Genomic DNA, 18,695 nt, shown 5'->3' on the forward strand with positions numbered 1-18,695 from the left:
TGGGCTATCTGCTGTGACTGCTGGGCCACAATCGTAGAAAGGTCCGCGACACTAGGCAAAGGCACCTCAGCGGGATCCATGGCCGGATCTTACTGTCAGGATCCAGACTAGTAGCAGGAAGCGGTACTGGAGGTGGATCCTCTGTGCCAGAGAGGGATTGGCATGGACCATACCGGAGGGTCGGTTCTAACCAGTTAATGGTTTTCACCAGAGCCCGCCGCAAAGCGGGATAGACTTGCTGCGGCGGTAATTACCAGTTCGTGTCCTCCGATAGCAGCTCAACCTCTCTGGCAGCTGAGACAGGCGAAGTACAGAAGGGGAAGGCAGAGGCGAGGTCAGACGTAGCAAAGGTCAGGGCAGGCAGCACGGGTTCTCAGGCGGTCGTTAGCAACAGGTACAGCAAAAGGCAAGGAAATACACAAGAACGCTTTCTCTAGGGCACTGAGGCAACAAAGATCCGGAAAGGATAGGAAGGGGCAGGTTACATTTATAGGAGTGACCGAAAACGGATTGGGGCAGGCACCAATTAATGATACACTGGCCATTTAAATCTTATACTACCGATGCGCGCACGCCCTATAGTGCAGGTGCACGCGCGCCGGGGGACACGTGAGTGGAGAGCAGAGGAGAGGACCGGAGCGGGCACGGGTGAGTAAATCTGGGACGCGGGACATCCCGCAGCGTGGACCGCGTCCCCGACATGGGCAGAGACAGAGTGTCCCCGGTCAGAGAGTCCGACCAGGGCACCCCGCTGGAGCAGACGCTGCGAGCACTCCGGTCCAGGGGCAGGGACCGGACCGCTCAGCGTTACACTCTGTACACTGAGGACAAGCGGGGCTCTGTACATGAGGACAAGTGGGGCTCAGTACACTGAGGAAAAACAGGGTTCAGTACACTGAGGACAAGCAGGGCTCTCTAAAATGAGGATAAGCAGGGCTTTGTACAATGAGGACAAGTAGGGCTCTGTACAATGAGGACAAGCAGAGCTCTGTACACTGAGGACAAGTGGGGCTCTGTACAAAGAGGACAAGCAGGGCTCTGTACACTCAGGACAAGCGAGGCTCTGTACAATGAGGACAAGCTGGGCTCTGCACACTGAGGACAAGCAGGGCTCTGTACACTGAGGACAAGCGGGGCTCTGTTCAATGAGGACAAGCAGTTCTCTGTACACTGAGGACAAGCGGGGCTGTGTACACTGAAGAAAAGCAGGGCTATGTACAATGAGGACAAGCGGGGCTATGTACAATGAGGAGAAGTAGGGCTCTGTACAATGAGGACAAGCAGAGTTCTGTACACTGAGGACAAGCGGGGCTCTATACAATGAGGACAAGCGGGGCTCTGCACACTGTGGACAAGCAGGGCTCTGTACACTGAGGACAAGCGGGGCTCTTTACAATGAGGACAAGCAGTTCTCTGTGCACTGAGGACAAGTGGGGCTGTGTACACTGAGGAAAAGCAGGGCTATGTACAATGAGGACAAGCGGGGCTCTGTACAATGAGGACAAGTAGGGCTCTGTACACTGAGGACAAGCGGGGCTCTGTACACTGAGGACAAGCGGGGATCTGTACACTGAGGACAAGAGGGGTTCTGTACACTGAGGACAAGCAGGTCTATGTACACTGAAGACAAGCAGGGCTCTGTACACTGAGGACAAGCAGGGCTCTGTACACTGAGGACAAGCAGAGCTCTGTACGCTGAGGACAAGCAGGGCTCTGTACACTGAGGACAAGCAGGGTTCTGTACACTGAGGACAAGCAGGGCTCTGCACAATGAGGACAAGCAGGGCTCTGTACACTGAGGACAAGCAGGGCTCTGTATACTGAGAATTTTTTAATCAATGTGTGTTATAAATATACATATAGTACTACTTACATTATAATAAAAGTTTTTGTTAATGACATGTACACTTTAAATATAGAAAGGGTTAAAAAATCATGGAGTTTAATTATAGTTTGCATTGAATGCAGGATGTAAATTGTTGGCAAAATGCTGAATGTTTTCCTAACTAAACCAATAAACTTAATGAAAATTATTCTCACATGAAAGTTGCCGGTATCTAGGACACTTTCCAATGTGCGCAGAACCGTCCAGTGTGTTTAGTGATGTCACATGTTTTAGGGCTATAAAGAAGGACACTGATTGGAGCCGCTCATGCCTTGAGCTCAACCATCTGCACAATGAAGATCATCATATTCTTGGTACTGGCCGGTCTCAGCCTCGCTCAGGGTATGTATATACAATATGATACATTGTAATATACTGGGGAGACATATACATTGTAATATACTGGGGAGACATATACATTGTAATATACTGGGGAGACATATACATTGTAATATACTGGGGGGGGGCGTATACATTGTAATATACTGGGGAGCATATACATTGTAATATACTGGGGAGACATATACATTGTAATATACTGGAGAGACATATACATTGTAATATACTGGGGAGACATATAGATTGTAATTTACTGGGGAGACATATACATTGTAATATACCGGGGAGACATATACATTGTAATATACCGGGGAGACATATACATTGTAATATACCGGTGAGACATATACATTGTAATATACCGGGGAGACATATACATTGTAATATACCGGGAGACATATACATTGTAATATACCGGGGAGACATATACATTGTAATATACCGGGGAGACATATACATTGTAATATACCGGGGAGACATATACATTGTAATATACCGGGGAGACATATACATTGTAATATACCGGGGAGACATATACATTGTAATATACCGGGGAGACATATACATTGTAATATACCTGTGAGACATATACATTGTAATATACCGGGGGAGACATATACATTGTAATATACCAGGGGAGACATATACATTGTAATATATCGGGGGAGACATATACATTGTAATATACTGGGGAGACATATACATTGTAATATATCGGGGGAGACATATACATTGTAATATACCGGGGGAGACATATACATTGTAATATACTGGGGAGACATATACATTGTAATATACTGGGGAGACATATACATTGTAATATACTGGGGAGACATATACATTGTAATATACTGGGGAGACGTATAAATTGTAATATACTGCGGAGACATATACATTGGAATATACTGGGGAGACATATACATTGGAATATACTGGGGAGACATATACATTGTAATATACTGGGGAGACATATACATTATAATATACTGGGTAGACATATACGTTGTAATATACTGGGGAGACATATACTTTGTAATATACCGGGGAGACATATACATTGTAATATACTGGGGAGACATATACATTGTAATATACCGGGGAGACATATACATTGTAATATACCGGGGAGACATATACATTGTAATATACCGGGGAGACATATACATTGTAATATACAGGGGAGACATATAAATTGTAATATACTGGGGAGACATATACATTATAATATACCGGGGAGACATATACATTGTAATATACTGGGGAGACATACATTGTAATATACCGGGGAGACATATACGTTGTAATATACCGGGGAGACGTATACATTGTAATATACCGGGGGGGGGGGCGTATACATTGTAATATACTGGGGAGCATATACATTGTAATATACTGGGGAGACATATACATTGTAATATACTGGAGAGACATATACATTGTAATATACCGGGGAGACATATACATTGTAATATACCGGGGAGACATATACAATGTAATATACCGGGGAGACATACACATTGTAATATACCGGGGAGACATATACATTGTATTATACCGGGGAGACATATACATTATAATATACCGGGGAGACATATACGTTGTAATATACTGGGGAGACATATACTTTGTAATATACCGGGGAGACATATACATTGTAATATACCGGGGAGACATATACATTGTAATATACTGGGGAGACATATACATTGTAATATACTGGGGAGACATATACATTGTAATATACTGGGGAGACATATACATTGTAATTTACGGGGGAGACACATACATTGTAATATACTGGGGAGACATATACATTGTAATATACCGGGGAGACATATACATTGTAATATACCGGGGAGACATATACATTGTAATATACCGGGGAGACATATACATTGTAATATACCTGTGAGACATATACATTGTAATATACCGGGGGGGACATATACATTGTAATATACCGGGGGAGACATATACATTGTAATATACTGGGGAGACATATACATTGTAATATACTGGGGAGACATATAGATTGTAATATACTGGGGAGACATATACATTGTAATATACTGGGGAGACATATACATTGTAATATACTGGGGAGACATATAAATTGTAATATACTGCGGAGACATATACATTGGAATATACTGGGGAGACACATACATTGTAATATACTGGGGAGACATATACATTGTAATATACTGGGGAGACATATACATTGTAATATACTGGGGAGACATATACATTGTAATATACTGAGGAGACATATACATTGTAATATGCTGGGGAGACATATACATTGTAATATACTGGGGAGACATATACATTATAATATACTGAGGAGACATATACAATGTAATATACCGGGGAGACATATACATTGTAATATACTGGGGGAGACATATACATTGTAATATACCGGGGAGACATATACATTGTAATATACTGGGGAGACATATACATTGTAATATACTGGGGAGACATATATACATTGTAATATACCGGATAGACATATACTTTGTAATATACCGGGGAGACATATACATTGTAATATACTGGGGAGACATATACATTGTAATATACTGGGGAGACATATAAATTGTAATATACTGCGGAGACATATACATTGGAATATACTGGGGAGACATATACATTGTAATATACTGGGGAGACATATACATTGTAATATACTGGGGAGACATATACATTATAATATACCGGGGAGACATATACATTGTAATATACTGGGGAGACATATACATTGTAATATACTGGGGGGACGTATATGTTGTAACATACCGGGGAGACGTATACATTGTAATATACCGGGGGGGGGTACGTATACATTGTAATATACTGGGGAGACATATACATTGTAATATACTGGGGAGACATATACATTGTAATATACTGGAGAGACATATACATTGTAATATACTGGGGAGACATATACATTGTAATATACTGGGGAGACATATACATTGTAATATACCGGGGAGACATATACATTGTAATATACCGGGGAGACATATACATTGTAATATACCGGGGAGACATATACATTGTAATATACCGGGGAGACATATACATTGTAATATACCGGGGAGACATATACATTGTAATATACCGGGGAGACATATACATTGTAATATACCGGGGAGACATATACATTGTAATATACCGGGGAGACATATACATTGTAATATACCGGGGAGACATATACATTGTAATATACCGGGGAGACATATACATTGTAATATACCGGGGAGACATATACATTGTAATATACCGGGGAGACATATACATTGTAATATACCGGGGGGGACATATACATTGTAATATACCGGGGGAGACATATACATTGTAATATACTGGGGAGACATATACATTGTAATATACCGGGGAGACATATACATTGTAATATACCGGGGAGACATATACATTGTAATATACCGGGGAGACATATACATTGTAATATACCGGGGAGACATATACATTGTAATATTCCGGGGAGACATATACATTGTAATATACCGGGGAGACATATACATTGTAATATACCGGGGAGACATATACATTGTAATATACCGGGGAGACATATACATTGTAATATACCGGGGGGGACATATACATTGTAATATACCGGGGGAGACATATACATTGTAATATACTGGGGAGACATATACATTGTAATATACTGGGGAGACATATACATTGTAATATACTGGGGAGACATATACATTGTAATATACCGGGGAGACATATACATTGTAATATACCGGGGAGACATATACATTGTAATATACCGGGGAGACATATACATTGTAATATACCGGGGAGACATATACATTGTAATATTCCGGGGAGACATATACATTGTAATATACCGGGGAGACATATACATTGTAATATACCGGGGAGACATATACATTGTAATATACCGGGGAGACATATACATTGTAATATACCGGGGGGGACATATACATTGTAATATACCGGGGGAGACATATACATTGTAATATACTGGGGAGACATATACATTGTAATATACTGGGGAGACATATACATTGTAATATACTGGGGAGACATATACATTGTAATTTACTGGGGAGACATATACATGGTAATATACTGGGGAGACATATACATTGTAATATACTGGGGAGACATATACATTGTAATATACCGGGGAGACATATACATTGTAATATACTGGGGAGACATATACATTGTAATATACCGGGGAGACATATACATTGTAATATACTGGGGAGACATATACATTGTAATATACTGGGGAGACATATACATTGTAATATACTGGGGGAGACATATACATCGTAATATACTGGGGAGACATATACATTGTAATATACCGGGGAGACATATACATTGTAATATACCTGTGAGACATATACATTGTAATATACCGGGGGGGACATATACATTGTAATATACCGGGGGAGACATATACATTGTAATATACTGGGGAGACAAATACATTGTAATATACTGGGGAGACATATACATTGTAATATACTGGGGAGACATATACATTGTAATATACTGGGGAGACATATACAATGTAATATACCGGGGAGACATATACATTGTAATATACCTGGGAGACATATACATTGTAATATACTGGGGGGACATATATATTTTACATATATGAAATGACTTATATCTTTTATTCTTTACTAGAAGACTTACAATGTCAGAAAAAAACTGTGGATGACCGTGCGTGTGTGATCTATGCCATAGAGGTAAGATCCTTGATATACAATGTATCAGTGATTTCTCTCAGACATTTCTCTCCAGTAATAAATAGGAATGTGTTTGTAGTGAAGCAGAATGAAGATCTGTGACATAGCAGATCCGTACTGATCACTAAAGTAATGCTGAGGATTATTACATTATCTCGGGGGCCACAATGTAAAGTTCCTGTATAATGTTATATGTTACACATGAATATGTCCATCAGATCTGTCATATATTTATGGACATTATTATCTCTACATTGTCTCATCATATGAATTGTTTTATTGTCTTTTTTAACTAGAATTCTAGAGATTTCATGAAAACTTTTACCATATATCTGTGTGACTATAAGGGCTTGGTAAGTAGTATCTACTATTATGTCTGTAATGACAATAGGGAAATGTATCAACCCCCAACGTAAAGTCCAAAAAATTGTGGCTTTTTACCCTTTTACACCAGTTTTTAAAAAGTAGGTGCAGTTTACCACAAAAGTGATATAGTAAATAATGTAAGTAGGTTGGTTAATGAGAGTAAAGCAAAAGATAATATAAAAAATATAAATGAATAATAAGGAAAGAACATATGAAACAAAGGAAAAGAAAAATAATACATGGTGAATGATAAGTGAGATTAAGTGTGTGGAGAATAAGTGAGAAGCGGGGAGTGAATGGACCACATAGGTGAAATGAGTGAGTATCATATCTAGAAAGGGCGCAATGAGTGAAATGTGTAAAAAAATGTATATAAAGATGTGAGTAGGAATGTACAGATAAATGTAATGAGCCTAATAAATAATAATCTTGTGGTAGCGATGATATATGGAGCCAGATGTTGTAAATACCGTATTTGTCGGGGTATACCACGCACCAGCCTATAACACGCACCCTCACTTTACCAAGGATATTTGGGTAAAAAAAGTGTTTTACCCAAATATCCTTGGTAAAATGAGGGTGCGTGTGTGTGCATGCGTATACCCCGATACACCCCCAGGAAAGGCAGGGGGAGAGAGGCCGTTGCTGCCCGCTTCTCTCCCCCTGCCTTTCCTGGGGTCTAGAGCCCTGCTGCCGCCGCTTCTCTCCCGCTGGCTATCTGCGCCGCTGCCCGTTCTCTCCCCCTGACTATCGGTGCCGCGCTGCTTCAGGCCTCCGGTGTGCATCACCTGCGTCGTTGCTATGCACTGCACGGCGCAATGACAAGTGACATCATTGCGCAGCGCCATGCAATGCATAGCAATGACGCATGGGACGCACACCGGAGGCCTGAAGCAGCGCGGACCCGACCCCGGCAACAGGTAATTATACAACCAGGGATGGGGGAGGCAACGGGGCAGCGGCGCCGGCAATGGGTGCTGCTGCCCCTTCTCTCCCACTGTCTGTCGGAGCCGCTGCCACATTGCCTGCGCCGCTTCTCTCCCCCTGGCTATCGGCGCCGACAATGGGGAGCTGGCACCGATAGTCAGGGGGAGAGAACGGGCAGCGGCACCGATAGCCAGGGGGAGAGAAGGGTCGGCAGCAGGGCTCTAAACCCCAGGACAGGCAGGGGCAGAGAAGCAGGTAGCGGTGGCGGTCTCTGCACCTGCAAAGCCGTTGCAGTTCATTGATTTAAAGTGCCCGCTTTAAATCATTGAACTGCAGCGGCTTATCAGCATATAACACGCAGGTAGACTTTAGGCTAAAAATGTTAGCCTAAAAAGTGTGTGTTATACGCTGATAAATACGGTAAGTGAAAAAAAAAATATATTACATAATAATGAACAATAATAATAATGAATAAAAAAATGAAAAATAATAATGAATAATACATAATGAAAAATAGAAATGAATAATAAATAATGAATACAAAAAAGAAACATAGTAACGAATAATAAAATAATGAAAAATAATAATAAATAAAGAATACAAAATAAAAAAATAATGAATAATAAAATAATGAAAAATCATAATAAATAACAAATAATGAATACAAATAATATAACAGCATGAACAATAAATAATGATAAAAAAATGAAAAATAATAATGAATAATGAAATCATGGAAATAATAAAGAATAATAAATAATATATGACAATAATGAAAAATTATGATAATAAAATAATGAAAAATAATAATGAATTATAAATAAGAAATATAAAAAATGTAAAATAATAATGAATACAAATTATGAAAAATAATAATGAATGATAAATAATGTATAACAATAATGAAAAATAATAATGAACAATGATTAAAAATAATAATGATTAATAAAATAATGAAAAATAATACTGAATAACAAATAATGAATAAAAATCATGAAAATAATGAATAATAAATAATATTAAAAAATAATGGAAAATAATAATGAATAGTAAAATAAAGAATAAGAAGAAATAATGAAAAATAATAATGAATAACAAATAATGAATACACAAATAAAGAATACAAAAAAGAAAAATAATAATGAATAATATATAAAAATTATGAAAAATAATAATGAATAGTGAACAAAAATAATGAAAAATAAAAATGATAAAATAATGAAAAATAATAATGAATAGTAAAATAATAAGAAGAAATAATGAAAAATAATAATGAATAACAAATAATGAATCCGAAAAAGAAAAATAATAATGAATAATATATAAAAATAATGAAAAATAATAATGATAAAATAATGAAAAAAATAATGAATAATAAATAATGAATAAACATAATAATAAATATTGGATAATAAAATAATGAAAAACAATTATGAATAATAAATAATATATAATAATTATGAAAATTAATAATGTATAAAAATAACGTAAAATTGTGATAATAAAATAATGAAAATAATAATGTATAATCAATAATATATAGCTATAATGAAAAATAATGATGAATAATGAATAAAAATACTGAAAAATAATAATGAATAATAAAAGAATGAAAAACGAAAATGAATAATAATGAATAAAAAAATGAAAAATAATAATTATTAATAAAATAATGAATCATTATTAAAAAACTAATATTAAATAAAAATAATAACAAAATAACAATGAATAATAAATAATGAATAAAAACTAAGCAAAATAATAATAAAATAATAATGAATAATAAATAATATATGACAATAATGAAAAATAATGATAATAATATAATGAAAAATAATAATGAATAAAAAATAAGAAGTATAAAAAATGTAAAGCAATAATGAATAAAAAGAATGATAAAAATTCTGAAAAATAATAATGAATAATAAATAATGACTACAAATAATGAAAAATAATAAAAAATAATATATAACAATAATGAAACATTATAATGAAAAAATTATGAAATATGATAATAAAATAATGAAAAATAATAATGAATAATAAATAATAAAAAATAATGAAAAATAATGATGATTAATAAAATAATTAAAAATAATACTGAATAACAAAAAATGAATAAAAATCATGAAAATAATGAATAATAAATAATATAAAAAAATAATGAAAAATAATAATGAATAAAAAAAATAATGAAAAATAATAATGAATAATAATGAATGAAAAAAAGAAAAATAATAATGAATAGTAAAATAAAGAATAAGAAGAAATAATGAAAAATAATAATGAATAACAAATAATGAATACAAAAAAGAAAAATAATAATGAATATATAAAAATAATGAAAAATAATAATGAATAATAAATAATAAAAAAAATGGATAAAAAAATAATGAAAGACAATTATGAATAATAAATAATATATAATAATAATGTAAAATAATAATGAATAATGAATAAAAAATGAAAAATAATAATGAATAATAAAATAATTAAAAAATAATTTATATATATAAAACTCAAGGTGTGTGTGTGTGTGTGTGTGTGTGTGTGTGTGTATGTAAGTATGTTCCAGCATCACATCCAAAAGGCTAAAGATGTTAACATGAAACTTGGCACACATGTTACTTATATCTGAACAACAAACATAGGATAGGTGATTTAACCCTTACTCCCCCCCCATTTGCCAGGGGCGCGGTTTATGTTTAAAGTCCCATACAAGTCAATGGAAAATATATGTTACTGCATAACTTCCAAACGGCTTGAGATATTTCGATAATACTTGGTCACATGTTACTTATATGTCCACTTAAAATAAAGGATAGTTAATTTAACCCTTAACTACCCCCATTTGTGAGGGTCAGGGTTTTTGTTTAAAGTCCCATGCAAATCAATGGGAAATGTATGTTCCCACATAACTTCCGTACGGCTAGAGATATTTCATTAACTGGTACACATATTACGGGTCAGGATAGGAGGTCGACATAGGAGGTCGGGATAGGAGGTCGAGTTAGGAGGTTGGGATAGGAGGACTGGATAGGAGGTCGGGATAGGAGGTCGAGATAGGAGGACGGGAAAGGAGGATGGGATAGGAGGACGGGATAGGAGGACGGGAAAGGAGGACGGGAAAGGAGGTCAAGATAGGAGGAGAGGAAAGGAGGACGGGAAAGGAGGACGGGATAGCAGGAAGGGATAGCAGGAAGGGATAGGAGGACGGGATAGGAGGACGGGATAGGAGGACGGGATAGGAGGACGGGATAGGAGGTCGGGATAGGAGGTCGGGTTAGGAGTTTGGGATAGGAGGTCGGGATAGGAGGTCGGGATAGGAGGTCGGGATAGGAGGTCGGGATATGATGACGGGATAGGAGGTGGGGATATGACAACAATATATGAGGACGGTATTTGAAGTCAAAAGCTTCCTTCTTTGTTTATTTTCCTCCCCAACCAGGATTAGGAAGGAAAAACCGGGCAACGCCGGGTACTTAATTTAACCCTTAACTAACCCCATTTGTGAGGGTCGGGGTTTTTGTTTAAAGTCCCATGCAAATCAATGGGAAATGTATGTTCCCACATAACTTCCGTACGGCTAGAGATATTTCAATAACTGGTACACATATTACGGGTCGGGATAGGAGGTCGGAATAGCAGGTCAGGATAGGAGGACGAGATAGGAGGACGGTATAGGAGAACGGGATAGGAGGTCGGGATAGGAGGTCGGGATAGGAGGTCGGGATAGGAGGTCGGGATAGGAGGACAGGATAGGAGGACGTGATAGGAGGTCGGGATAGGAGGACGGGATAGGAGGACGGGATAGGAGGACGGGATAGGAGGACGGGATAGGAGGACGGGATAGGAGGACGGGATAGGAGGACGGGATAGGAGGACGGAAAAGGAGGACGGAAAAGGAGGACGGGATAGGAGGACGGGATAGGAGGACGGGATAGGAGGACGGGAAAGGAGGACGGGAAAGGAGGTCGAGATAGGAGGACGGGAAAGGAGGCAGAGATATGAGGATGGGAAAGGAGGACGGGATAGGAGGATGGGATAGGAGGACGGGATAGCAGGAAGGGATAGGAGGACAGGATAGGAGGACAGGATAGGAGGACGGGATAGGAGGACGGGATAGGAGGACGGGATAGGAGGACGGGATAGGAGGTTGGGATAGGAGGTTGGGATAGGAGGTTGGGATAGGAGGTTGGGATAGGAGGTTGGGATAGGAGGTCGGGATATGATGAGGGGATAGGAGGTCGGGATATGACAACAATATATGAGGACGGTATTTGAAGTCAAAAGTTTCCTCCTTTGTTTATTTTCCTCCCCAACCAGGATTAGGAAGGAAAAAACGGGCAACGCCGGGTACTCAGCTAGTAATGAATAAAAAATGAAAAATAATAATGATTAATAAAATAATGAAAAATCCTATTAAAAAATGAAAAATAATAATGATTAATGAAACAATGAAAAATCCTATTAAAAAACAAATAATGAATAAAAATAATAACAAAATAATAATGTATAATAAATAATGATTAAAAACTAAGCAAAATAATAAAATAATAATGAATAATAAATAATATATGACAATAATGAAAAATAATGATAATAATATAATGAAAAATAATAATGAATAATAAATAAGGAATATAAAAAATGTAAAATAGTAATGAAAATTATGAATAAAAATTATGAAAAATAATAATCTATATATATATAAAACTCAACATGTGAGTGTGTGTGTATGTATGTATGTATGTAAGTATGTGTGTATGTATGTTCCACAAAAACTTCCAAACGGCTAAAGATATTAACATGAAACTTTGCACACATGTTACTTATATGTCACCAACAAACATAGGATAGGTAATTTAACCCTTACTCGCCCCCATTTGCCAGGGGCGGGGTTTATGCTTAAAGTCCCATGCAAGTCAATGGGAAATATATGTTACTGCATAACTTCCAAACGGCTGGAGATATTTCCATAATACTAAGTCACATGTTACTTATATGTCCACTTAAAATATAGGATAGTTAATTTAACCCTTAACTACCCTCATTTGTGAGGGTCGGGGTTTTTGTTTAAAGTCCCATGCAAATCAATGGGAAATGTATGTTCCCACATAACTTCCGTACGGCTGGAGATATTTCAATACCTGGTACACATATTACAGGTCGGGATATGAGGATGGGATGGGAGGTCGGAATAGTAGGTCAAGATAGGAGGATGGGATGGGAGGACGGGATAGAAGGTCGGGATATGAGGTCGGGATAGGATGTCGGGAAAGGAGGTCAAGATAGGAGATCGGGATAGGAGGATGGGATAGGAGGACAGGATAGGAGGACAGGATAGGAGGACGGGATGGGAGGACGGGAAAGAAGGTTGGAATAGGAGGACGGGATAGGAGGACGGGATAGGAGGACGGGATAGGAGGATGGGATAGGAGGACAGGATAGGAGGTCGGGATAGGAGTTCAAGATATGAGGACGGAAAAGGAGGTTGGGAAAGGAGGTCGGGATAGGAGGACGGGATAGGAGGTCGGGAAAGGAGGACGGGATAGGAGGTCGGGATAGGAGGACTGGATAGCAGGACGGGATAGGAGGACGGAATAGGAGGACGGGATAGGAGGACGGGATAGGAGGACGGGATAGGAGGACGGGATAGGAGGTCAGGATAGGAGGTCGGGATATGACAACAATATATGAGGACTGGACATGTAGTTAAAAGCTTCCTCCTTTGTTTATTTTCCTCCCCAACAAGGATTAGGAAGGAAAAAACGGGCAACGCCGAGTACTCAGCTTGTGAATAATAAATAATGGAAAAAAATGAAAAATAATAATGTATAATAAACAAATAATGAAAATGATGAAAAATAATAATGAATAATATATCATACATTAAAATAATGAAAATTAAAAATGAATAAAAAATAATGAATAAAAGCAATGAAAAATGATAATGAATAAAAATAATAAATAATGGCAAGATGAGTAAATGATGAGAAAAATTGTGTAAAAATGATATTAATAGTGAAGATATAGATGCATGAATAAAGAAATGTGAGAAATAGTGAAATAATATATTAAATAAGAATGCAGGCTACAACCAAGGATGTGGTGCACTCACATTCGACATGCATACAGCTAAATAAATATATTGAGCAAACATCCCAGAATCACAGCAACAAACAGTGACCACACAATAATAACAGTGCAGAGAGAAGAAGAAAAGGGAAATATCAGGTTACTGTTCCAAATGAATATGAAAAAAGAGGTGTACAAAAGTTGTCTCCTCAGACTCAGCTGGGGATATATACCTGCGCCAATGATGGGTTTGTTGGAAGGTTTCGCTGCTGCAGTGGTGTATAGTGTGACCCCTTATATTTCAAACAAAAGTCAGTAAAATAGGAATAATAATAAATACACCCAATTGCGCTGCGGTATGGACCAATAGGTTAAATGTGTTCAATGTGCCACAATATATACCACTAGTTAGTATACTTAGGTGCACTATTATTTAAATGTATGTAATAGAACAATGGTCGGTACCTGTGGCTGACGGTCCTGGTAAGTGCAGCTGATGATGCAGGTGACAGTAAATGGTAGTGAACAAATGCAGAGACTGAGCGCTGCAATAAGAGACTTCTTTATTATGGGTAAGTTAATGCACAGATCCTGTGAAGTTCAGATGGCTCTAGCGATATGTCCCGTTTCCTGCTGAACTCGCTATATCAGCGGGCAGTGTGGGCATCCACTACAGGAGCTGCATTGCCGTAGTATAGAAATGGAATGAACGGAGGCTGGTAGTTTCAAGTTTTTCTGTGCATAGATGCACAAATGTAGTATATACAAGTCAGCAAGCAAGGAGACGACACCGCTTTATCTTAAGGCCAATACCGCCGGTGAAGAGTAACAGGTTTCAGCTAAGCAGTCATCCGGCTCAGTAATATTAAGTCTGCGGTGGTGCTAGGACATGGTAAGGAGATAGGCTCAGTATATAATCAACACACAAGAATATAGAAAACTCCTGCACTCACCGCTCACATTGTAATAGATGTATATATGTGTATATAGCCTACTATGTTTATATGTAAGAAAATGTTCAGTTAGGAGCCCCCCTCCCCCTAATGTCATTCTGCTCCCTCCTGTCTGGCCCACACCATCGTGTAGAGGAAACTGTGAGCCACGAGGACAATGCTCATTCCCCATTCTACTCTCTGTAATTTGCACACTCCCTATATGCTAGAACATCCCACTAGTGAGGGTGGGAACTTATGCTAATTACAGAGGTAATAAAGCCAAGTGAAGGACTGAATAAAGGGTAGAATAATTTGAAACTGACATGGCTCTGTTTGATTTACTTCGCTATACTTCGGTATATACATTCTGTATATGGATTTGGCCAGGAGTAAAATAGCTACAAGAACACTGATAGAATCCACTTCAGATGTCGCCCAACCTGTGGGGCCTGGGATATTTCGTTCATAATCCAGTTCCGCTGAATTGGGGAATCATTTTGAACCAAAGGAGATGGCACAGAAGAGAGCAGTGGATCATCTCCGGAAGTACGGTAAGTACGGTAAGATCTTGTACCTAGCCACAGTGCCCCTGCCCCTGGAATGTATATACTGAAGTGTAGCGAAGTAAATCAAACAGAGCCATGTCGGTTTCAAATGCTTCTACCCTTTATTCAGTCCTTCACTTGGCTTTATTACCTCTGTAATTAGCATAAGTTCCCACCCTCACTAGTGGGATGTTCTAGCATATAGGGAGTGTGCAAATAACAGAGAGTAGAATGGGGGATGAGCATTGTCCTCGTGGCTCACAGTTTCCTCTACACGATGGTGTGGGCCAGACAGGAAGGAGCAGAATGACATTAGGGGGAGGGGGACTCCTAATTGAACTCTTGAGGCCGGAAGAAGCACTAGTTTGCACAAAAACTGCCGGTTGTTCGCCTCTGAACGCCCACATTTCTGCAGTCCGGTGTCCCCGGTGTTTCCCGTTCAAGGAGCTTTGAGTCGAGAGCTGATAGGTGAGTGCAGGAGTTTTCTATATTCTTGTGTGTTGTAGTATCTACAAGTAGCAGAGGTTTACCGTAGTGTCTCTGGTCTGTGTTTGAAGTATACAGATGATGCTAGGACACAGCCCCGGCCAGCGACGTCCCTACCACGCTGTCTATCCACTGTAGGATGTGCCCGTTGGTTCCTGGCTGCTAATAGTGACATCACTATAGTATACTAGAAAAAAGACTCCAGCAGTGTCTGAATCCTACATAGTTTCAGAAGCTGATTGGTTTCCTTCCTCTCAGATTGCACTTTCCAGGACCGTCTGCCACAGGGACTGAACGTGGTTCTATTAATTACATACATTTAAATAATAGTTCACCTAAGTATACTAACTATTGGTATATATTGTGGCACATTGAACACATTTAACCTATTGGTCCATACTGCAGCACAATTGGGTGCATTTATCATTATGAATATGAGAAGAAATATGAATAAGCGGGAGTAGAGCAATGCCTTTTTAATTTGTCTAGCTTCTTTATTTGACTCACAAATCCCTCTGTTCTGCTGCTCACTCATTCTGACATCCACTGCTCAGTAAGGGTTGTGTCCGAGGCAAGCACTGAGCCCACCCTCACTCTCCATGCATTCATTTCCTCCCTCAGTCTACTGTGCTGGGTCTCTTCATCCAATCATTGCAGGCTGCTCTGTAACCCCCTCCTTTCTGTTTTCATGCTGCAGTCTGATAGGACAGGAGTGAGCACAGAGGAGGGCTAGTTCCTCCCTCACTTTCTGGACTTTGCCCCTGCCTGTGCTTCAACTTGGACAAAGAAAATGCTGCAGCCAGGCAGGGTTATGTTCTGGATGGTATGGGGACCCCATGATTTCTATAAAAAGGAGATGTTTTATATAAAGTATATAAGAAAGATTATTGTCTTGCCAAGATGCTCATATTGCCAACATATAAAACGTTTTTGATTCTGACAGGTGCATGTTATACTGGCTTAACCCCTTAAGGACATAGGGCGTATCCATACGCCCCCGTTTCCAAGTCCTTAAGGACCGAGGGCGTATGGATACGCCCTGAGCATTTCCGGCCCCCGCCGCTAGCCGGAGGGGAGCCGGAGCCGGATGCCTGCTGAAATCGTCCAGCAGGCATCCCGGCATATCGCCCAGGGGGTCATTATGCCCCCCCTTGTCGGACAATTCAGTCCAGCGATCTGCGGCGGATTCCGGGTCAATCGGGTCTCCAGTGACCCGATGACCCGGAATTACTGGCTGATCGGGGCTGTCAGAGACAGCCCCGAACAGCCAGAGCCTGCAGGGGTGAGGTGGCACTGGTGCCACCTCATGATCGCCCTGATTCGTCGGATTACCGGCCGACCAATCAGGGCGCCTGCTGCGGGTGTCACTCCCGCAACCCGCTCCGCCCCTCTTCCGGAGAACGTGAGCGGGTGCGGGAAGACGACCCCGGGTGCTGGGGACCCCGATCCCCGACATCCCTGTTGGGATCGGGGCCCCAGGAGCGACGGCGGCGGCGGCGAGGGACAGTCCTGTGTGGATCGTTGGAGGTGAGTGACAGCCTCCTGCTGTTGCTTAGCAACAGCTCCCAGCATGCAACAAGGGCATGCTGGGAGCTGTAGTTATGCAACAGCAGGAGGCAGACCACCACAACTCCCAGCATGCCCTTATGGGCATGCTGGGACTTGTAGTTTTGCAACAGCTGGAGGCACATTCTTTCTATGGAAAAGTGTACCTTCAGCTGTTGTGTAACTACAACTCCCAGCTTGCACAAACAGCTCAAGTGCATGCTGGGAGTTTTAGTGGTACATCTGGTGGTTGCATAACTACAACTCCCAGCATGCCCGTTGGCTGTCGGTGTCTGCTGAGAGTTGTAGTTTTGCAACAGCTGAAGGCACACTGAGTTAAGTAGTAAACCAGTGTGTCTCCAGCTGTTGCATAACTACAATCCCCAGCATCCCCAGCCAATGTAGTATGCCTCCGGCTGTTGCATAACTACAAGACCCAGCATGCCCTTCCGCTGTCCGTACATGCTGGGGGTTGTAGCTTTTGCAACAGCTGAAGGCACACTGGTTGCAAAACACTGAGTTTGTTACCAAACTCGGTGTTTCACAACCTGTGTGTCTCCAGCTGTTGCAAAACTACAACTCCCAGCATGCACTGATAGACCGTCCATGCTGGGAGTTGTAGTTTTGCAACAGCTGGATGTTCCCCTCCCCCCCCAATGTGAACGTACAGGGTACACTCACATGGGCGGAGGATTACAGTAAGTATCCGGCTGCAAGTTTGAGCTGCAGCAAATTTTCTGCCGCTGCTCAAACTGCCAGCGAGAAACTACTGAGAACCCCCGCCCGTGCGACTGTACCCTAAAAACACTACACTACC

At 39.8% G+C, this 18,695-nt stretch overlaps 1 protein-coding gene across 1 annotated transcript in view; it reads left to right on the forward strand.

The window, feature by feature from the left end:
* The first annotated feature begins 2,178 nt into the window (after positions 1-2,178).
* LOC130281804 (uncharacterized) overlaps positions 2,179-18,695 on the forward strand; it is a 76,265-nt gene continuing 59,748 nt past the window's right edge. The window contains exons 1-3 of the mRNA XM_056529435.1: positions 2,179-2,227; positions 6,935-6,996; positions 7,293-7,349. Of these exons, the coding sequence (XP_056385410.1) occupies positions 2,179-2,227; positions 6,935-6,996; positions 7,293-7,349 (168 nt within the window). The remainder of the gene's footprint in view (positions 2,228-6,934; positions 6,997-7,292; positions 7,350-18,695) is intronic.

This window comes from Hyla sarda, chromosome 7, assembly GCF_029499605.1.
Source record: "Hyla sarda isolate aHylSar1 chromosome 7, aHylSar1.hap1, whole genome shotgun sequence".
NCBI lineage: Eukaryota > Metazoa > Chordata > Amphibia > Anura > Hylidae > Hyla > Hyla sarda.